The sequence below is a fragment of the Durio zibethinus genome, chromosome 13, assembly GCF_047325235.1.
Source record: "Durio zibethinus cultivar Kanyao isolate XHJ-2024 chromosome 13, ASM4732523v1, whole genome shotgun sequence".
NCBI lineage: Eukaryota > Viridiplantae > Streptophyta > Magnoliopsida > Malvales > Malvaceae > Durio > Durio zibethinus.
In genome coordinates, this window is record NC_143174.1 from 22441689 (window position 1) to 22463747 (window position 22059).

Genomic DNA, 22059 nt, shown 5'->3' on the forward strand with positions numbered 1-22059 from the left:
GAGGAAAGAAAAGATGCAAAATAAAACAAACCAAACCAAATTTCCGTCGAATGACAAAAATATGAGATGCTCATATCGTCATCATTGTTTTTTTTTTATTATTTGTAAAAGAGGATTTTGAAATTTATTTTTTCTTAAATCATGTTTCAACCAACTTAATTGAATATTAAGGACGGCTTTGATCGTTATTAGTTAAACATTATAATTTATGTTAAAAAATTTTCACCTACTTCATTAACTATTAATTATTGTAAGAGAAAGATTGTTTGATCTTTCTTTATTTTTTTAAACAATTTGAATACTTGATTTGAACAAATTTTCATAGGTTCTCATTTTTTTTTATTTATTCACGTTTATGTGTAATACTTTTTAAATAAGGCAGGGAGACATAAATTTTAAAAAATAAATACAAATTGAGATTAAAATTTAAATAAGGTGAATTTTTTTTATATTTCTTTAATTAATAAATAAAAAATATATTTAATTATTCATATATTTATGTTATATTTATTTTATATTTAATATATATATTTTTTTACCTCGAGAAGGCAAAACATCAACTCAAGTTGCAAAATAATAGGGGCATTTTGGAAATTAACAAAGACCCTTGATCCCAAATGTTAAACCAGTGTCATTTTCGGGATGAAGTGTCGTCGGGAAGGACACTTTGGAAAACAAAATCATTAATTTTGGGCAATTGGGCAAATTTGAAAAGAAAACATTAAGCCACATTTTTCCAAATATGTCATCAACTTTCACGCTTATATTGGGGGCGTAAACAACACAAACCAATCAGAAACAAGATATCCGCCATAGTACATGGGCAAAAAAAAACGTAGACAGTGAAGGGCGGCTGGCTGTAATAGTATTATAAAGCCAAAAAAGGACTTAAGAAGCCAAGCTGTGTTGGTCATTGTTGGATTTTAATGGTGGTGGTTGGAATAATGCCACTACTTACTTATTTTTCTTTTTTCATTTTTTTTGAATTTCGATTTTATTGTTTTGGCATTATTAGAAAGTCTCTAATTCAAGAGGGGAAACTTGTTGGAGAGTTTGAAGAGAGGGGACATGCCTAAGATCTTCCCAACAGAACAATTCTTTGCTTCTTCTTCATGCCCCATCAGATCCCATAGGTTTTTTCTTTCTTTTTTTTTTTTTTCTTTCACTATCTTTTGTTTATTTGATTCAAGCCTATCCTATCTTTACCTTGTACTACTCCTTTTTTTGTTTGCTTTGCTTCCTTTCCTATCCTTTCTTTTCTTGATTCTCTCCTTTTACTTTCTTTCTTTTTTAATTCTCCTGATACTTTAATTATTTGCCTTTTAAATGGGGTTTTGTTTTATTTGCTGTTTTTTTCTTTGAAATGCATGTTGCCGATGATAATGAAGTTTTCGTTGTTCTTGTTCTTGTAGAACTTGTGAAAGTTGCTGTTCTTAGTAAACCGGTTGCTACAGTTGTTTATGTTCTTTTTTTTTTTTTGCTGTTTTGGCTTTTTGGGTGCATTGTGTTTTCACTGTATATACTTTATATAAGTTTTTTTAGTTGTTGTCGGTGTGGTTCGTGACCTATAAGCATTACCTTGTCCGTACAGATATGGTTGTTCGTGCAGGATAAGATTTTATATCCTGGCCCTTTTCTCTCTGGCTCTTTGAATGTGATAATTCTTGGGCCGCTTTTGTTCTCTGCTTTTGCTTCTTAATCAACACAACAGAAGTTTCTAGATGAACTTGGATTTTATTCAGCTAAGATTTGCTATGCTTTAGGTACTTGGATTCTTTAAGTTGCGGGAATATTTTTCTTTGTTCAGAACATTTACTGATATTGAAACACTTTTTTTTTTTTTTTTTTGCTTTTGATTTAACTTTCTTCTTTATCTTGTTGATTGGTTTTTTCTCCCTCACAAGCTCTTAAATCTGTTATGGTTCTTGTATTAATTTCTGCTGCATGTCACTAGGAAGCCCTTTAGTTGTATATCTATGAAATGTAGCTTTGCCCCCTCCCCTCCTAGTGTTTTTTTTTCTAAATCATTGGATTTTGTAATAACTATGCTATTTTATTTATGGAAAACCATCATAAACCCTTTCTGGTTCTTTGGTGGATTTGCAGTATAGGCTTTAGTTTTAGACTCTGAATCTTTTGAGGCTCAGTGGCGAAACTGTTTGCATATTATCTAACTTTTCACAACTTCTCGTTGCATGTTGAACAAAATAAAATGCTATTGATTTTACAGGGTTGACTTTCTGAGCATGCCTGATAACTGCACAAACTGCTTCATTTACTTGTGAAAATTGACATGTAATGATGATGATGTCTAGATATGTTTCAGTTGCTCAATAAATCTAGGACATGTTACTGAATCTGGGTTCTGAATATCATTCTTCATGGAATTTGGATAAGGAAATATTCTTGCTGCTATTATTGTGAAATGAGCTTTCAAAAAGCCTTTATCTTCCTTTTCTTTTTTTAATATGTTCTTTTGTTTTCCTCTCTCCTATTTAAGAATTTGTAAATTCATGTTTTTCTTTTGAATCCTTGTGAGTTTTATGTATCTAATGTTTGCTGCTGAATGAGTTCTTGATTATTGAAATAAGCATCTAAACTATTACCTTTCAATTAGTAAGTACAAGTTCTTCATGATGACCAAGTGAATTCATCTTCAATTTACCCGCCCCAAACGGCTTGGTGTACTTGGTTACTCTCATCACTATATTTGAACCATTAACTTTATTTATGTATAAGTTCATCCATTTTTGCTTCTAAAATTTGATGGTTTGGAAAATATGACTGCAACGAAGGAACATCCCATCAATCATCTTTTGCATTGTTGTTCTTCTTGTCTGTGTTTTGAAAATCTTGCTTGTGATTTTGGTTCATGTGGTATGGTAAGGTTAGAGTTTGTTTAACTGAAGTCTCATTATGCAATGTACTTTTAATTGCGGGACCTGTTATCTTTCTGTAGCTTTGTCCCTTTTCTTCATTTATGGCTTGGGTTGTTTGCAGCGTCAGTTTACTTTACACTCGCAAATTTTAGCCTTACTAGTTCTTTTGCTTTTGACATTAATTTGGATGTGCCGACCTTGTGATTGTAGTGTTGCATCTCCATTGTTTCTTGTGCAATGCCTTTGTTTGGTTTCATGATTGCAAATATTGTTGGTATAACTTAGACATTTGCAGCTCATTATATCTTTTTTCCCCTTTTAGTAGTTAATCTTGGAGTGAGACAAAAAAAGATTCAGTTTGTTGATAAGGATCTTCTGGGTTTTGTATCAAGACAATTGATGAATTAGATGGCTATTCGAGTCCACAACTTGCCAAAGAAAACTTTTGATGAAAGTTCTGTTCCTTCACTATCTCATTCATCTGTTAGTTGCCCACCATGGTGGAATTTGAACGAACAGCAAATTGCACAGTCTTTACCCCAGAATATAAGCTTGAAAGTGGAAACTCCCTCCCAACTCTATCATAATGCAAAGCATTTAGATCTTCAACTACCAGACCAGGAATTGACATCAGCTCAAGCTATTGGTCAATCTCATCGTGAAATGGGTGTCATAGGAGTGACCAATTCTCAATGCTATTCATCTGAATCTGGTATTGATACTTCTGGAAGTGTGATTTATTAGGAATTTTCTATTTGTATTATTTTCCTTCTTTTTTCACCACTCTTCTTGCTAGGTAGCTGCTGTCAGTGGCCATAATTTTCTTTTACTGTGACCTTTTTTTTTTGGGGGGGGGGGGGGGGGGGAAGGGGAATAGGAAGAAAATATATTGGTGACGTTAAGCAAATGCTCTGGGGACTATGAACCAGTCTAACGCAGAACAAATATCTATACTAGCCTTCATGTGCTTTGATTGGACTTCGATTGAGTTGCCATTGAGTGGCTGGAAAAGATATGAACTTTATGTAGAATTTGTTAATGTTTTAGCAATTTCATAGTTCTTGTAGTTGGTTCTTGCAAGTATAGCAAATAGTAGTCTTATTGTTGAAGCTTTATTCTTTTGTTAATTGTCTGGTGACTGCTTGTGTTTTGTTATTAGAAATCTTGTTGATGGCATTCAAGAAATTTCTCTCATCATTGCTGGTGCAGTAATGTGCTTTGCTTTAGTTTTTGAATGGGCTGAAAGGGATTTCTAGACAGTTTACTGAAAAGGGAAGCTTGTTGTCAAGCTTAACTGGTTAACAATATTTGTCTGAGATCATAATTGTATTCTCGTGCATCAGGTCAGGATGAAAGTTGTGGGAAGGATGTTGAGGGTCAAGTGAAGCCGGTTTACTTGCTTAACAATCCAAACACTTTGTTCAGCATTTCTCATCTAAATTATAACCATTCAGTGGTATGTTTAGTAATCACGATTAAGTTCATTTTGTTGTCTTTGTTTCAAATTAATATTTCTCATCCCATTTCAGGCTTCTGTTCGATATCCTCATGCTGATGCTTACTTTGGCGGGTTGTTTACTCCGTACGGGCAACAGGCTATTGTAAGATCTTGTGATCAGTGAATTATTGTAGCTTGCCATTAATCTGCAATAGTTATTAGTGGGAATATTTTCTTTTCTGTCAATGATTGGCATGTTAGTAATTGTTTTTTATCCATCCAAGATTGATTTTTAATTGCCCTATAGGATTTTTAAGTAAGTTGTTTCACGACTGATTAATATTTCTTAAATGTGGGTCTGATAGGCTTAGATAAGCTCTAATTCTTTTCTTCTACCTCCATCTCTGCCGTTCAAGTATTGGTCTTGGTTTCACCCAGTCTACCATATAATCTTTGTTGTGACCATTTTTCATCTTATGATGTAACTGTGATTGAAACTTGGCCAGATTCAGGCCCAGTTGGCAGGAAATGCACCAACAAGAATTCCGCTGCCTCTTGATCTCGCAGAAGATGGGCCCATTTATGTCAACGCAAAACAATATCATGGGATTCTCAGGAGGAGGCAGTATCGTGCAAAGCTTGGGGCACAAAACAAACTTGTCAAATCTCGAAAGGTATATAGATTTCTACTGGCCATTTGTTTGAACTGCCAGTGCTACATTTGGTGGCATGGAGTAAATATATTCTGGAAAATAATGACCTACTTATTGCAAGGTTAATGGGTATGCAAAGTAATTGATGATTTGCTATCCAACTGTGTCAGTAACATTACTGGTTTTTCATGGTTGATGATAACACCCTAAACCCACTGATCTGCTTTCGTTTGAATTAAATGCAGCCATACCTTCATGAATCTCGACATCTTCATGCACTGAATAGGGTTAGGGGGTCGGGTGGACGTTTTCTTAGCAAAAAGAAGCTCCAACATGCTGATCCAACTTTTAACACAAGTTCCCATGGCATCTGTGATGCCAGCTGCTTAGACCAAAAGAATAGTAGATCAGAACTCGAGAGCCATTGCTCTCCCACGGCAGAATACGCTGGTTCAAGTACAAGCTGCTCCGACATCTCAATCGTCTCCAACAACGATGGCAATTTCCAGCAGCCAGAACACAGATTGTCAGACATTTCTACTCGTATGGGCAGCATGCTGAATGGAATACAACACTGTGCTTCAATTGCCCGGTGACAAGGAGCACAGCAAAGGCGGCAACTCATCCTTGGCTTTATCAATTATCTTTCATGCATATTGTGTAAAGCGTCTGACTGTGTTACACTGTCCTGAAATCTCTTCCCAGTTTCTTTCTCTGCTCTTACATTTTAGGAATTACAGCATTGTTGAAAAGAGTTTGGCTTGGAATTGTATTTCAATGATCATTGACTTGTGGTTTTTACCTGTTATGGGTGTTATTTATGTCAACTAGGTAATATATTTTCATATTTTCAGATCATTTATAAACAAATAAGCAATTACCATCCTTTCTTTTTATCAGATCAGACCTTAGATATGATTGTGTAAACCGTGGAGCACTAGGGTTCCTGTTGTAGTTGGCCCATCAGAGCTAAAGTATGATGAACCACGTATGATAACACGTTGGCGTAATAATATTCGGGAAATAAAGAATTGGGCACTAACAAAGATAAAATATTTATCATACAAAAAGTATGATACTTTTCAATAAAAAAAAAAAAAGATACAAATTTAAGTGGACAGTTGGGTTTGCCAAGTTTGTTATTACATCAACTTGTCATGATTCAAAGAGAAATACAAATATTACAAGTTTCAACTTTGTTGCTTGCATAAATAATGCACCTCTTGAGCCAAAAGTTCTTGTTGTCTGCTTAGGTCACAGTGATTTCTTTATATTTTATTTAAAGGGATTAAGGTTTGATTGTCTCTCAAAACTTAATTTTGGTTATAATTTTTTTTAAAATGAAAGTGAATGTACGTTGAAATCAAGTTTACTTTGGTTTATATAGTTATTTTTAATGATATTAAATAAATTTAGTGTTTAAATTCTAAGATTTATAATTTTTTTTATCTCATAATTTTTTGTAAGAAAATTAAACATATAGTATTATAGTAATTTATTTAGTAATACAAAAGAAAATTAAAAAAGTATGAAAATGCATAATCTTATTTAATAATAATAATTATTCACTGGATTAGATTGTTTTGAAAAAAAAAATCCTTTTTTAATTAGGAAAAAAATTTTCTTTCTTTTTTAAATAAGAAAAAGCAAATCAGAACAAATTATTTATTGAAAAATTAATTGGACAGATCACAAAACTCATCTCAAAAGCAGCCCGTAATTAAATATTTTTCAGTATTTATTATATATATCAACCCAACTAATTTTATAAATGAAAAATTAAATCCCATTCAAACAAAGCCACCCAAAAAAAGCATAGCTTAAATGAAAATATATACAATAAGAGTTGTAACTGACCTAAAACTCAAATGCCCAATTTCTTTGTGAAGGGGAGGGGGGGGGACCCATCATCCTCCAAAATAAATAAAATGAAAGAAAATAAAAACAACCAACCAGAAAACTCCACGTAAATAATTAAATAACAGTCGCAGAAGCAGCAGATGCCCAAAAACAAGGACATAGCTTAAGCGAAAAAAAAATTTTCAGGTGCTACGGCCTACGAGACGACGAGGAGAAGGAAAAGAAGAAGAAAATGGTCTATTACGTTAGCTTGTTGTTTTACGGAGTGGGAGGGATAGTGGTGGTGGGGATGGCTTTGCTGGTGGCGTTTCAAGAGAAACTCGTTTACGTTCCGGTTTTGCCGGGTCTAACCAAGTCTTACCCGATAACGCCGGCCCGACTCCGACTCGACTACGAGGACGTTTGGCTCAGATCCTCTGATGGAGTCCGACTCCATGCTTGGTTCATCAAGCTCTTCCCTGACTGCCGAGGTCACTCTCACAGTCTCACTCCTGATCCGCCTTTTTTTAGCGTTTTATTTCCTTTTTTGTTATATTTTTTAATTGAATTATGGTAATTCTGCTTGTGTTAGTACTTTTTAGGGTTAAGGGTGTGGTTTTCGGTTTGAATTTTTTGAGCGAGTGGTTTTTGGCTGGTTTAAGACTGATTGGTTGAATGCTACTTTTAGGTTTTGATTTTTCATTTTTTTGGAAGAATTTTATTGATTTTTTTGTTTGAAATGCTATGTTCACTTGTTTTAATTCTATAATTAGACTTTATAATTTGCTTTTATCCTTGCCTTTAGATTTGTTTGAACTTTGAGGATAAGATGATTGAAACAAATGCTAAAGGCTAAGGGTGTATTTGAACTAAATGAGAGCTGAAGTAATTGTTGAGATTAAGTGTATCGACTGTGATCTAAAAGTATGTGAAAAATTATGGAAGACTAGTAATTTGTTTGATGGATGTATGTTTGATGGATGTAGCGTGATGGTTTTGATTATGACTTATGTAGATGGTTTTGATTATGACTTATGTATATGTTTTTGGTTCAATTTGATAAGATTGAGATATGAGGGCATAACTGGCGTGTTTCTCCATAAAATGCTCACTTATCTGTTTCAATTTGTTTGGTTTGGCTATTACATGTCTTTGAAAGTTTTGGGAAAAACTTGTAAGTTACTGGGACAAAATGAAAATGAATGCATACTAAGCATTCCCATGTGGCATAACTTAAGAATAAGATGTTGTCTTGTAATATATTGTGGTATGTTGGTGTTCTGTAATTGAGATTGTAATAACGTTTCACTGCTTAGAAAGTAGTTCCGTTGGTTTTGCAGGTCCAACCATCCTGTTTTTTCAAGAGAATGCTGGAAGTATCCTTTTCATCAACATTAATGTTTTTGCATTATAGTTCTTATTTCACATCTTAGTGGATTCAATTGGCAAAATCATTTTCCCTTTGTGAAATCCAAGGTCCTTGGGCTGCCTTGACCACGGATCTGCAGATATTGCTCACCGTCTGGAAATGATTCGCATAATGATACAGAGGTTACAGTGCAATGTCTTCATGCTTTCATATCGAGGGTGTGTGTCCTAAATATCTAAGCTTCTCTGTTTTAGCTTTCTTATGTTGTTGGCATCATGACCTTGATTACTTTTAGTTTTCCACTCATCTAGTGAATGAAGTTTAACATCTAATTGATCAAACAGTTATGGAGCAAGTGATGGTTATCCTTCTCAGCATGGAATTATTAACGATGCTCAGGTTGCAACTCTTGTCAGTTCTTCTATTCTAGATACATTAAGCTACTACCTTAACAAACTAGCAATCTTAACTATTTCTTTCTTTTCCTTTTTTTTTTTTTGCATTTAGGCTGCATTGGATCATCTCACTCAGCGGACGGATATTGACCCAAATAGAATAGTAGTCTTTGGAAGATCACTTGGGGGTGCTGTCGGAGCTGTACTCACCAAAAACAATCCTGATAAGGTATCTTTCTGGTGATTTTTTCATTTACATTTCTTTCTTCCTGAGACTAGAGAGATTTAGAATCAGAAACTACCATATTGTAATCCCATGGTTCAAACTCATGCTGGACAGATGAAATAAACATTGGTCTGTTGTTTGGAAAGTAGGGCATGATAGGGAATGGAGCAGCAATGGTATTAACAACCCACTTAGCTGGGTTTGAGCTGTAGTAAAATGTTGACGACCTAATGGAATGCACTTGAGTATAACACATTGAATGAGACTATACTCTTTTTGGGCAATGTATATGCGTTAAAGAGATTTTAGTTAACTTTAAGGTGTCATCATTATTCAACTAAGTTAGCCATTAATTTTCATCTATTTGGACAGTTATATTCCCAATTTGATTACTATTGCTCTATGCTGCATGGGTTTCTCTCACTCATGTGATCAGGTTGCTCTACTTTCTACTGATATCATTGAGGGTAGAGGGGATTTTTGCAATTATTATATGCGTTTTTTGGTAGACTCACCTACAAAGGTTTTAATGTTTTTTCTCTAATAAATATCTTTATCCTTTTTAGGCCGTATTAGATATTTCATTTCTTGGTTTGCTTTTAAATTTCAGGTTGCTGCATTGATACTAGAAAACACTTTCACATCTATTCTGGACATGGTTGGGGTTTTATTGCCTTTCCTGAAGTGGTTTATTGGAGGCCCTGGTACAAAAGGTCCCAAAATTCTTAATTTTCTTGTTCTCTCTCCATGGAGTACCATTGATATCATTGGCCAGGTAGATACATGTTGTTTAACTTGACTTCCTGAATCTTTAGACTAAATTATTGACATGCATATAGATGATGAAAAATCTCCTAATATCTGATAGTACCCTGTTCCATGGTCCTTTATGAAGGAAATCCTTGGTTCGATAAGCAACTGTTTGGACATGTATACTTCTGCTTATTATCTACCCATTGCCAATTGGTGGTTGTGTAGTGGATGCTTAAGAGTAAAATTAGTTTAGCTACAAGATAAATTGTTGATACAGTTTTGATTTTGCACCTATTTGAAATTTTCTAATTTAGTGAATAGAAATTTACACATGTCCCATTCTTGCAAAGTAGCTTTTCTTAATTTCCAAACATGTTAGCAATTTCTTGAACTAGAAAGATGAGGAGATGATGCTTGTTTTACCTTCTGTGTATGGCTTTCAGTCACTTCACTTGTTGATACATCCTTTGCTATTTTGAACTTAACATCTGCAGGTCAAGCAGCCTATCCTTTTTCTTTCTGGCTTGCAAGACGAGATGGTTCCCTCATCCCACATGCAAATGCTGTATGCTAAAGCAGCAGCTCATAACAGGCAATGCCTCTTTGTAGAATTCCCTACTGGTATGCACATGGACACTTGGTTAGCTGGTGGTGACCACTACTGGATAACAATTCAGCAGTTTTTTGAAAAACAAGTGCCAGAGAAAAAGGAAAATGAATCATCACAAAATGGACATGGTAATTCACCTTTTACCAATGAAATTAGTGCTAGATGATATTAGACAGGATCAGTTTTTGGCCTCTGGATTTTTTCTATCTCTTGCATTATAAATTTGCCTGCTTAAGCTCAAATTAATGTTTGGCATTTAACTTTTTTTTCATAATTCCTGCTTTTACCCAAGTATAGCAGCACCTGGTGAGCAACCTAGTTTCTGCATCTTGTAGACAGTTTCGGAAGAATATATTACTGTTGGAAGCTTCTACATCATGGCAATAGGGCTACTTTGTTTAATATTATATTCAACTGGAACATTTTGGCACCAAATTTTTAAATGCCTTTTTTTGTGTGCGTAAATTAGCAAAGCCCAATTTAGAAACAAACAAAATCATCATCAATTAGCCAAATCATCATCAAGCAAAACCAAGGCTGGCAGAAATTAGCCAAATCATCATCAAGCCTATTCCAAAGTCCATCTGGGTTGACAGTCATGAACACTGATTCAAAAAGGTAACAAGTATAGCCATTATTGTGCTAGGGAATAACACACCTATAAATCTGTGCTTCCTGCTTACTGTTCTGTCTTTTTTCATTTTCTTACTTGCGAAGTAGCTGCAACTGCCAATACTATGTAACTACTCTCGTTACTTTTGTTTTTGAGACCCCTGCTCCTTGCCCTCTTTTTTTCTTTTATTGATGGCTGCCTGATGCTGCTTTCAGATTTCCAGAGGAGATGACTGGCTCGTATGTATCTTTTGAGATTTTATTGTTTGGCTCAGACCCTGAATCTTAAACTTTGTGCCTTTTTCTTTTGAAGCTGCAGCTGTTAGAAGCACTCTATAACATGCAGCCTAATGTCCTTGATCATTCTCTCCAAGATTTTTTGCTGGCATACAAAACACAAGCTGATGAAAAGGATAACGAAAAGAACGTAAACTCCCTTTTAGTATGACTATGACAAGTACGCAAAATACCATATTAATTCTGACTGGTTCCAATGTATGAAATAAGAAGACTCTTAAAAAAAAGTACAGATGTATGGTTGGTGCTGATATGCTGAGCTATTTGTATCTCTATTTTTCTATGGGACAGTCATAGGTGTATCACCATTTGTTTCACAATTTAGGTTTTTTCGAACTCTTCTCTTTTCTATTGTCTTGTTGGTAGTTTTGAACTGTTAGTTTATATGGAAAATTTGGTGGAAACTTGAAACGTCTTTCACTTTTTATAAGATGTACAAAAAATAAGTCACATGAATTGAGACGAAGGTTCAATTCATTTGGAAGAAACTACTGATTCAGACCTTAATCTTGGAATTCAGCTTAAAACTGAAGCAGCAAAGAAGGGTATTTTTTTGTCGCATTGCCCTATCAATAAAATAAATTAGATTCACAACTTTAAACATGATAAGATTATTATATGATAAAAAATAATATAAAATTGACATAATTTTAAAGTTTAGTAAAAATTATATATTTAATTTATCATAATTTAAAAACATATTTTATGCTTGATGCGTGATATAATGATTTTTATATTTCCCATTTTTAAGTAACTCTCTAAAGAAAAGCCTGATTTAAATAAGAAGATACTTGAGGATGTTTATGGAACGTGAGCTTAAAGTTCAAACAAGGTCAGGTCTATTGCTTAACACGTGACAAAAAATTTGCCACAAAATTTCTCTTCGGCAGCTATATATAACGCTCTTTTGCCTACTCCTGATCAGTAAAAATGGGGGACGCAGCATTTCAGATTGAAGAAGGGACTAAAACGAAGCCGCGGTTGCTCACTGCTCTGACTTCAAAACGGAGTTCACTTCCCAGTGCTCGCGTAGCCTCACCGGGTGCCACATCGAAACAGGCAAAATATTGAGAATCTGTCACGGTGGCTTGGAGCGCTGATCTTTCACCTGTAGAAAGAGGGGTCACGATTCAAGACAAATTTTCGGAAACGTATACGGGGATAAATCATCATCGTCCTGCTGTGATTACTGATTAGTTTGCAAATTCCCATTTCTTCACATCTGAATTTTTAAATCGCACATATTTTTTGATAAGCACAAGAAATGAAATCATACAAACGATGGATTACTTCAACCAATTCCAGCAGCAAAGAAAACAACCAACCGTGGCTCACTTTAACATATCCTGATTAGGATTTCTCACTCTTTACTTTCTTAATTCTTCTTCCTATTCTGAGAAAACTTTAACATTCAAAATATGAGTTGTTACGTCATGATTCTTGGACCAAATAATGAATAAGTATCTCAAATCAATTTCTTTCCTTTCCTATTGTGGTTATAGTATTCCAGAATTTGAAGTTATCTGCCGCCTGCTTTTTGACAAGGCAATGCTGGGTAGTTGACAATAAAGCAAATAGATCACTTGTCAACAAATGTGATATGTTCGTGGTTGCAACCTATTTTCTTCGAGCGTGTTTTTTTGGATAATTACGAGTTTATATTTGATACAGTATTAATATATATAGATTTTATACACTGTCAATAAATCCAATGATCATATTTCATTAATGAACAAATATCAACTCTTAAACTAAATGTACATAAATTAAAATTTTTTAAAAAATTTACTCATGTCATCGTCTAATTCATTGATAATATATAAAATTTATATACTAACAGTATCAAATATAAATTTGATAATTATTTATATGTATTTAAGTTTAAATGCTAAGATTGATAGTTTGAACTTGTTGTTAACTCGAGTTATTCGAATAAATTTTGCATTTAACCTTGTTTCTTGTCTTGCATTTTCCGCAACTTTCTTTGTGTTTTGATTGAAACACATGTTTGAACTATAAGCCTCTCAATCTCCAAAACATGTTCAGTATGGATATTCTATTTGTTTGGTTAATATTTAAATGCAACAGCCTTATTTATTTCTCTAGGTAATACGACTTGTAGTAATTTGGTAATATATGTACGTTAATAATTAGTTTCGTCCATTCTTGATGGCTTGTTTCATGTTTAGTATTATGTTATAAGTAATTTGCTATACCTATTTTAGGATGGATACGATAACTCTGTTTCTCTATTATGTCTACTTGGAACTTTGTTTGACCAACATCGTGTTTTTCAGAGAAGGAGAATCTTTGCTTTTATGGATCTCCTAATGAACAGTGGGAAGTTAATTTACCCGCCAAGGAAGTGCCTCCAGAGCTCCCAGAGCCTGCATTAGGTATTAACTTTGTTAAAGATGGGAAGCAAGAAAGGTACTGGTTGTCACTTGTTGCTGTTCACAGTGATGCATGGTTACTAGCAGTAGCTTTCTATTTTGGTGCTAGGTTGGTTTTGATAAAGCTGACAGGTATATTTTTTTTCCTTTACCTGCTGCATAATGTTGCAATTTTTTTCCCTATTGAATAATAAATGGGGAGAAATATTAATGCTTGACGGATTACATACATAATAAACTTTACTGTAACTGTAAGCTTTGCTGGTAGAAAAAGTAATAATACCAGGAAGTGGATACGTAAGAAAAATTTCATGTAGTCATCATGTCTTCTGGTAGAGTAAGTATTTAAACTTTTTACTGGCTGTAAGTGCATGTAAGCATTTTGTTCTCATCTTCGACCTTGGGTTCTACAGGATCAACTATTTTAGATGAATGGTCAAGAACATGTGAGTTAATACCGGACAGGAAGTTTGGGGACAGATGTCTAGAAATTGAGTGAAATTTGCTACATGTAATTTTTTTATATAAAGAAATTAAAAACAAGATTGAATGGAAATTTTCATTATGAGGAAGAAGGTTGTCATTTTTGTCATATTATCAATTTGCTGGATATTCTTATGTTTTTAAGACCGATTGAAGGACTTATTTGCAAACATTTGGAATCTTTGATTCAGGAAACATCTCTTCATTATGATAAATGATCTCCCTTCAATATTTGAAATTGCCACTGGAAGTGCCAAGAAACAGGCAAAGGAGAAGTCATCAGTTCCAAATCCTAGCAGCAATAAATCCAAGTCAAGCGCAAGGGCTGTAACTGGCACTTTGATGCTTAAAGTTATCTGTTGGCTTAAGTATGGATATTGGTTAGCAGTGGTCTCAAAGGACAATCGCGATGTGGGCATCCAAGAAAGTTGGAACCTATGTTATTGGGATATCTAGAACTTCATTGTTCTGTTCCTTGATATATTGGTAGCTGAACTGTCCTTTAATCCTTATTTGGGTCAAACTTAGCTTAACATTCTCAAAAACCAAGTAAGTTAATGTTAAAGCTAATTATGCCATATAATCTTCTGCCAATTATTCATAGTGTGGACGTTTTCATCCTGTCAAGACTGTTTTGATTCACATCTTTTCATCCTCCTTTCCTGTTACATCACATTACGATTCCTGAAGCTGGATTCTAATCACCAACTATGATTTTATTTTAGTCTTGTTTCATATTTCCTTTTCGGGGGTGCTAAACACATTTTGAACAAGAAAAGAAACCAACGTTTTCAATTGGGTAATTGGGTAATGGGCTAAGCCAAGCATACTACTATCTATTTTATATCAATTGGATGTGGAATTCTTTTAATTGATTCGGTGTTGAATATGTTTGTTTCCATTTATGTGCTATAGTATACATGATTATTTCCTCTGTTTTAATGTGGCAATGGATATGAATACAGAGTCTGCTAAATACTCATAAAGCATGCAACCAAAGGATGAGGAAGATGAAGATAAAGATAAAGATGAAAGAGGAGCGCAGGGAAACCTTGTGTGGTGCATGTGGAGAGAACCATGCTTCCGATGAGTTCTGGATTTGTTGTGACATATGTGAAAAGTGGTTTCATGGCAAATGTGTAAAGATCACCGCGCCAGGGCTGAGCATATCAAACAGTACATGCCCCTCTTGCAGCAACAAGAGAGCACGACCTTGACGTTAAGGAGATGCAGAGATTTTACCTATTGTAATTCTCCCATGCCCTTGGCAACTAACTGTGTAGTTGGTCAGGTTATCTGTGCTGCGCCAAGTTGGCCAGCTTATGTATCAAGTACTTTTCTCAGGGACTTTCAGTTGGGTATATTGGTATTGGTAGTTTTCAGGTGCTGAACTTGTTTTCTATTTGATTACATAATTGGGATATATATAATATTTCCCGTGTAGGAAATCTCTTTCCCTGTTAAGTGAAGATTCTTCTAATTCATTCTCACCTGATGGGTTAATTGTTATCTTTTTGTTGGCTATGTACAACATAGAATGCGAATTGTTTCTTTTTACTTTATTTCAGAGGGTCTGGTTGAAGTCCACTAGTAGTTAGTAGTTACATACCTCTTTCCACTCTTCTTTTGGGCTTGGCAAATTTTGAACCTGAAATCGTATCTTTACCCCATAGCCATTGCTATCGAAAGAGAACTGAGTCTGGACACAATGGGGAAATCCTGCCTAACAACAATCCCAGTCTCACTCATAAATCACCCTTCAGATAGTTTTCCAGAAGGAACGTTCGTAGCAAATGTGTTGTAAATTAGCTTTACAATTTAAATTGCATCATTAATGTTGGGCCATTTAACCGTCAAATATATAAAACAACCAACCATTATCTATATAAAGTAGCATAAATGAGAAGTTTTTCATTAATAGCTTTTAATTGGATATTAATTAGTTTTCAAAAAAAGTGTCAACAATTTTACTATCGGATAATTCAGTTTTGGAAATAAGAGAAAAAATATATTTCACCTTAGACAAGACTTCCATTAGAGGAACTCTAATACCCAAACAAATACCGTACCTTCATCTCAAATGGGGGCTAATCAAATCGTAAAAAGTGGATCAAAGACAAGCCAATTCCACTAAGTGACAAGTTCACTATTCATTTTGTGGACATGCTATTATTATTTCTTTTATTTGCTTCTGATATTGTTTTTGAAGTGAAGAACTCATCAATTTCAACCCTTAATTCATTTGGAATTCCCATCGCCAGAAACTCAATTCCTAAAATTGAAAAAATAAAATAAAAATAAGGAATTATACTATACAAATCTTGACTTCCTTTGTCTCTCTCAATAATTGTGAACCTTCAATCCAAAAAAATCTAATAGATGAAAAAAAAAAAACCCTAAATTGGATTTCTTTTTCCAATGCTAAAACCTAATTCATCAATTTATGTTTTTTTTTTTTATTATACATGAGAAATCAAAGTCTAAAAAAATATAAAAAAAGAATTGAAAATATTAAGATTGCATCCAATTGATTTTGCAAGAATTAACTTTTTAATAATAAAAGTGAACAAACTATTTCTCGTTTCTTACAATAATAAGTTTTTGTTAACTATTTTTTATTTTTTTTCTTACAGTTGGAAATTGTGGATTTGAAGGGATTGATGGCTTAATTTCTTTCTCCATAAATATTACAATGATGGGTCTAGATTAAAAAATTAAAAAAAAACAAAGACTTTGTTGACGACCGTTTCTTGTTTTACACTCCCGTCAACGCAGCACGTAAATAGAAGCTTCTAAGGGTCCCAGTCCCACAATATGCCAAAGCACAATCCTCATCGATCCTCAATCCTCATCGATCTACCCACTTCTTGTTTGTTATGTTCTGTTCCCATTCTGACTGACGACTTTATTATCACATTCCCACGCCTTTCAAACGTGACTTTTCATTGCATTGAGCTTTGAATCTTTGATGATTGACTCTGGATCGATCCAAGATCAAACAGTGGAGGCAACAAACACAGAAACCAGAAGAAGAAAAGAAAACTATTGCCCTTTTGAGGGGCACGAGAGAAGAAAATCAAAAATGGAAAAAAGGCTATCAGATGCAGCCATGGAAGGAGACATCAAATCCCTCCAAGGATTACTCCAAGAAGACCCTCTAATTATTCACCGTTCAATAGTTTCTTGTGTCTCCGAGACTCCTCTCCATGTTTCCTCCATGCTAGGCCACGTCAGTTTCGTCCAAGAGCTTCTGAATCTTAACCCGGAATTGGCTTCCGAGTTGGATTCACAGGGCTGCTCTGCTCTTCACCTGGCTGCAGCAAAAGGGCACGTTGAGATTGTCAAAGAGTTGGTCAAAGTGGATCCAGAGATGTGTATGGTGCGAAATCAAGATGGTAGGACGCCACTCCACCTAGCTGCTATTAAGGGGAGGGTTAAGGTGGTGAGGGAGTTGGTTCGAGCAAGGCCTGAGTCAGCTCGGTTGGTGACTGAACGAGATGAAACTGCGTTGCACTTGTGTGTGGGAAGTAACAGGTTGGTGGGTTTGAAGATTTTGGTTGAAGAGATTGGAAAAGATAATGATGATGAATTGGTGAATCAGAAAGATTGTGATGGAAACACTATGTTGCATATTGCTGTGGCCAAGAAGCAGATTGAGGTATGCTTCTACAATGTTTCTTCTGTTCTTTTTATGGGCGTTTCATTTCATTTTGCATAGATTTTGATCTGATCAAATTGGTGATCAAAATTAGGAACTGGGAGACAAACTAAGGTACAATTGTGTTTGCCAAAAATTTTTTTTTTTTCAAGGACAATTTGAGTTAAGAGCATAATTGGTAGCTAAAATATTGGATTAAGAAACTCCCAACTTTGTTAGTTGTTCTCTTAGTCAAACTATATTAATTCTGGAAGCGTTAAAAGATTTCATATGGAACCCGAATCTCTTCTAATTTCCATGCTGCGGTCTCCTTTGTACCAAAATAAGATTTCATATCATTAGGTGTAGAATTTAATGCAGAGGTATTGTAGAGTTGGCTTTGGGAGATCTAGTATTGTAATGTTAATGTGCATGTGGATATCCAAAAGGTTGGTTCAGTTGCATTTCATTTGATGATAATGCTATTGCATAAATTTTGCAGATCATAAAGTTTTTGCTTACCATTCCTGGACTGGATATAAATGCAATAAATAAGAATGGCTTCACGGTGTTAGATACTTTGATACAGAGCCCCAGGGATATAAGAGACATGGAGATTGAATGTATTCTTAGAGATGCTGGAGTTTTAAATGCTAGAGATCTACATATAATTGCACCTGAATGGGTTCCAAATCCAACAAAAGTTCCCCAGACAACAAAGCGCCTGGTCTCACATGTATCCGCAGAAGAAAGCAATTCAAAGAAACCAATAATAAAGCATAAGCACACTGATTGGCTTGGTAGGAAGCGAAGTGCGTTGATGGTGGTAGCATCATTGATTGCAACTGTGGCGTTCCAAGCTGCAATAACCCCGCCAGGGGGTGTTTGGCAAGCAGACGAAACAGTAGATGAGAATGGAAACCCTCTGGAGCACCCTCTCAAAGCCGGGACTGCTGTTATGGCATACAACCAGGATATTGAGTATGGTCAATTTATGATTTTCAACACACTTGCTTTCCTTGCATCTCTAAGCATAATCCTCCTGCTTGTTAGTGGGTTACCCCTTAAGAAACGGAGATGGATGTGGATTCAAATGATTATAATGTGGATTGCCATCACTGCGCAAGTGATAACTTACTTCATATCTCTAAGACATATGTCACCAGAGAGCGCCACAGGTATGCTGCGTGATGTAACGGAGATATCAGTCTTAACCTGGTTGTGTCTTATGGGAGTTGTTTTCATTGGGAATATGATTCGTATGAACTTATGGGTTCTTAGAAAGTATGGACTTATAAAGGAAAAAGAGCAGAAACCATCAGCTGATCAAGTTGACAATGACCAGGAAGATGTGTGAGATGAGAGCAATGAAAATTTTGCAAGTTTCATACAGGGTAGCCTACGCTAAACCTATTGTTTCAAGCTTGTGGTCACTAGTTTCAGATTATTGTGTTCGATTTGTAAATGTTAAAGTCGGGACGATCTTTTTTTTTTTTTTTTTTGGGGGGGGGGGGGGGGTGGGGGAGGGAGGGGGAGGGGTTGGGATTCGGGGAGCTTTGTTAGAAGCAAGTTTTGTTCTGCCCATATCATTGGTTGTGATTTCTTCCTTTTTCAACGTTGTTCACTCCATTTCTCTTGTAAAGCATACCAAATTGGAATGACATGGATATGAAATTGTGGATTTTCTATTATTATTATATGCTTTTCTAATCTTTTCTCATCTATAACAATACCTAAAAGAGTTTTAGTAGGATTTGAAGTGAAGTTCATCTTGATGATAATTGCAAGTTCTTTTAGAAGATAATAATTGGAAGTTAGAACTTATAGATTAAACTTATGTTTAAATTTTGTTTTAGAAGATGATAGTTAAAACTTGAAAAGTTCCCAAATTTGTGGATAAAGTTGACTAGCCTCTTCATTTTAGAACAGAAGAACTTAAAATATTCAAGTCTGGCTTGCTTCCTTTGTCGATAAACTTGTTTTTGATTTACATTGTGAAAATGATAAGGCGCACTGTCTTTGATAGCATTATTAAGGGTACTCTCCATTAGAATTGGATGTGATGTCTGAGGTAGTTTTGGTGGATATTATGGATCAAGGATTGAACATCATAATCCACGGAAGATCGTGAAAGAATTCTGAGAGAGAAATGGCTCTCTGAAACATCCCCAAGCGGGAGTGTTAACTACTTAAACCAAATTAATGGAAGAAGATGGACTCACTCTAGCCCCATTCTCAACCTCAAGCTTCAATGAAACTCATTTGCATATCGCCGCCATGCTAGGTCACCTACCTTTTGCAGAGGCAGTTTTGAATAGTAGACCACAGCTTGCCTCAGAGTTGGATTCTCAAGGGCTTTCACCTCTTCCCTTGGCCTCTTCCAATGGCTACACTGAAATGGTTAAGTTGCTATTGTTAGTGGATCCTTATATGCGTCTTGTTCGAGATGAAGATTGTAGAACCCCTCTTCATCTAGCCGTAATGAAAGGCCGGATTGATGTTATACAAGAGTTGGTGCATGTGAATCCTGATGCAGCTCAATATACACTGGCGGAGGGAGACACCCTCCTACACTTGACTGTGAAGCACAACCGTTTGAAAACTGTAAAGCTCTTGGTGGAACAGGGCAGGGACAGGGATACTGTAAACATCAAAGAACATGATGGAAAAACACTATCTTGATTTTAGCTGCCTCTCTGTAGCAAATTCAGTCTTAAATTTAAGTTCTCAAATGTTTGCACTAATCTTCTGCTGAATATCCTGCTCCTAAAAGAATTTATTCAGGCAATAGTTTTTGCATCCTGCAGTAATGAAGCTAGATGACAACCTTGTAAATATCTCATGTATCAGGAATTGTGTCTTCCCGTTTTCCATAGACTTCCAGAACTAATGACTTTATGCCACACTTGATATTACTAAGTTCGGGCCTTTCCTTTCCGGAAAACACCCCAGTTGAAGTGACTTACTACTGATTGCAGAGAAGATCAACCAAATTGGTTTTAGAAGAATACAAGAACAAAAAAAAAAAGTGGATTACCTCTGAAGCGGAGACTATTTGTGTGGATTCTCATGGCTATCATGTGGGTGACGATAACATCTATGCCAGTCACCACATTGCTTCATGTTGACCAACACACCAGCCAACGAGCAAACTGTACAAATGGTGGTCGCAATTGCTATGCTTGTATGGTTGGCCCTGATTGGCATTGTCTTCTTAGCTCATACTGCCCGTTTTACTTTTATCGTTTGGATTGTCCATAGGGTAAGAAAACACATAAAGAAGCGGCTTTCTAGGCGCAGAAAAGAAAGGCAAGATCAGGACCAAGGCAATGCCTGAATACATACGTCTTCAAGATCAAATCCTCAGTGGAAACCGATAACATACGATAACATCTATGGCAGTCACCACATTGCTTCATGTTGACCATCACACCAGCCAACGAGCAAACTGTACAAATGGTGGTCGCAATTGCTATGCTTGTATGGATGGCCCTGATTGGCATTGTCTTCTTAGCTCATACTGCCCGTTTTACTTTTATCGTTTGGATTGTCCATAGGGTAAGAAAACACATAAAGAAGCGCCTTTCTAGGCGCAGAAAAGAAAGGCAAGATTAGGACCAAGGCAATGCCTGAATGCATACGTCTTCAAGATCAAATCCTCAGTGGAAACCGAGCTGGTCATTCAAACAACTACTGTTTCTCAAGGGATACATTGTTGGAGCCAAATATGGCATTTTGCTTTACATTTGTCTGACTTGTTGTGTTTAATTAGAATGTGTTATGGTTGTACCTTTTGAGTTTGCGCCCCTTTTCATTGGTGATAATGTAATCAATTATCATTAGAAATTGGAATATTGATACTGCATCCTTTGATAAAATCATTAATGTTAGATAGCATTCCCATGGTTTCACAGCTGTGAATTTGGTCATCATAGTGATGCTACACCCTTGATTTCAAGCATCAGCTATTAAAAATCTTGGAGTAATTTCATCCTCCAAAAGGTACTAAGAAATCAATTTTTTTTTTCATTTTAATGTGATTTTGCACTACTTCAAGAAGAAGAAAGAGACTTTTATAGCTTTCATGTCGTACACCTGAGTTAGACTCATGAGTCATGAGTAAATGGGATAAAGGAGCAGAGCAACTATGAAAATTATGTCCACGATCAGTCTTAATGGTGAGCAGCTACCCCGAAATTTAATGAGGAGTTCATTTTCTATTAAATAATTATCATGCGCAATCATTCTTGATTTGACTCATTTAGTTGCCAGTAGTTGGAGGGCGACTTGCGCCAAATTTGGATAAAAATGAATAAGAGATAGGTGTTTAAACATCGAAAAGGATTTGGAGCCGAGATGAGTGCGCCCCTACACTGGACCAGAAGGAAGACATGGCTAGCATGCGAAGTGCTTTCTATGGTTCTACCTATTTGGATCTTGAAGGGCAGAGAAAGTGGATAAAAATGCTACCACTT

General features: G+C 35.5%; 3 protein-coding genes across 8 annotated transcripts; all 3 read left to right on the forward strand.

Annotated features, from left to right (window-relative positions):
* The first annotated feature begins 903 nt into the window (after nt 1–903).
* Nucleotides 904–5855, forward strand: LOC111303071 (nuclear transcription factor Y subunit A-3-like). 4 transcript variants are annotated; one of them, XM_022899082.2, is made up of 6 exons: nt 904–1133; nt 3202–3591; nt 4223–4335; nt 4409–4480; nt 4824–4991; nt 5216–5855. In XM_022899082.2, exons 2-6 carry the CDS (start codon nt 3288–3290, stop codon nt 5564–5566), a joined length of 1008 nt encoding a protein of 335 aa, XP_022754817.2. In that variant the 5' UTR covers nt 904–1133; nt 3202–3287; the 3' UTR covers nt 5567–5855. The 4 variants fall into 4 exon arrangements, with proteins under 4 accessions (XP_022754817.2, XP_022754820.2, XP_089598199.1 ...); XM_022899085.2 differs by having other exon boundaries at nt 1013–1133; nt 3205–3591; XM_089742073.1 differs by having other exon boundaries at nt 1056–1763.
* A 1070-nt stretch (nt 5856–6925) lies between these two features.
* Nucleotides 6926–11475, forward strand: LOC111303072 (alpha/beta hydrolase domain-containing protein WAV2-like). 3 transcript variants are annotated; one of them, XM_022899089.2, is made up of 8 exons: nt 6926–7300; nt 8150–8185; nt 8318–8396; nt 8523–8577; nt 8686–8802; nt 9410–9574; nt 10047–10290; nt 10991–11475. In XM_022899089.2, the coding sequence occupies exons 1-8, from the start codon at nt 7063–7065 to the stop codon at nt 11005–11007; spliced, it is 951 nt and encodes a 316-aa protein (XP_022754824.2). In that variant the 5' UTR covers nt 6926–7062; the 3' UTR covers nt 11008–11475. The 3 variants fall into 3 exon arrangements, with proteins under 3 accessions (XP_022754824.2, XP_022754822.2, XP_022754823.2); XM_022899087.2 differs by having other exon boundaries at nt 11088–11475; XM_022899088.2 differs by having other exon boundaries at nt 11094–11475.
* A 5370-nt stretch (nt 11476–16845) lies between these two features.
* LOC111303074 (ankyrin repeat-containing protein BDA1-like) lies at nt 16846–19281 on the forward strand. The gene is made up of 2 exons (XM_022899091.2): nt 16846–17605; nt 18087–19281. The coding sequence occupies exons 1-2, from the start codon at nt 16916–16918 to the stop codon at nt 18939–18941; spliced, it is 1545 nt and encodes a 514-aa protein (XP_022754826.2). The 5' UTR covers nt 16846–16915; the 3' UTR covers nt 18942–19281.
* The last annotated feature ends 2778 nt before the right edge of the window (nt 19282–22059 follow it).

Bases quoted from the DNA above. Each gene is read 5' to 3' on its own strand.
- LOC111303072 (XM_022899087.2), top strand. From the start codon at position 7,063: ATGGTCTATTACGTTAGCTTGTTGTTTTACGGAGTGGGAGGGATAGTG. The intron at 8,578-8,685 runs GTTGCAACTCTT...TTTTGCATTTAG, and splicing joins GAATTATTAACGATGCTCAG to GCTGCATTGGATCATCTCAC. The intron at 10,291-11,087 runs GTAATTCACCTT...TTTCTTTTGAAG, and splicing joins ATCATCACAAAATGGACATG to CTGCAGCTGTTAGAAGCACT.
- LOC111303071 (XM_022899082.2), top strand. From the start codon at position 3,288: ATGGCTATTCGAGTCCACAACTTGCCAAAGAAAACTTTTGATGAAAGT. The intron at 3,592-4,222 runs GTATTGATACTT...CTCGTGCATCAG, and splicing joins ATGCTATTCATCTGAATCTG to GTCAGGATGAAAGTTGTGGG. The intron at 4,992-5,215 runs GTATATAGATTT...AATTAAATGCAG, and splicing joins AACTTGTCAAATCTCGAAAG to CCATACCTTCATGAATCTCG.
- LOC111303074 (XM_022899091.2), top strand. From the start codon at position 16,916: ATGATTGACTCTGGATCGATCCAAGATCAAACAGTGGAGGCAACAAAC. The intron at 17,606-18,086 runs GTATGCTTCTAC...TAAATTTTGCAG, and splicing joins TGGCCAAGAAGCAGATTGAG to ATCATAAAGTTTTTGCTTAC.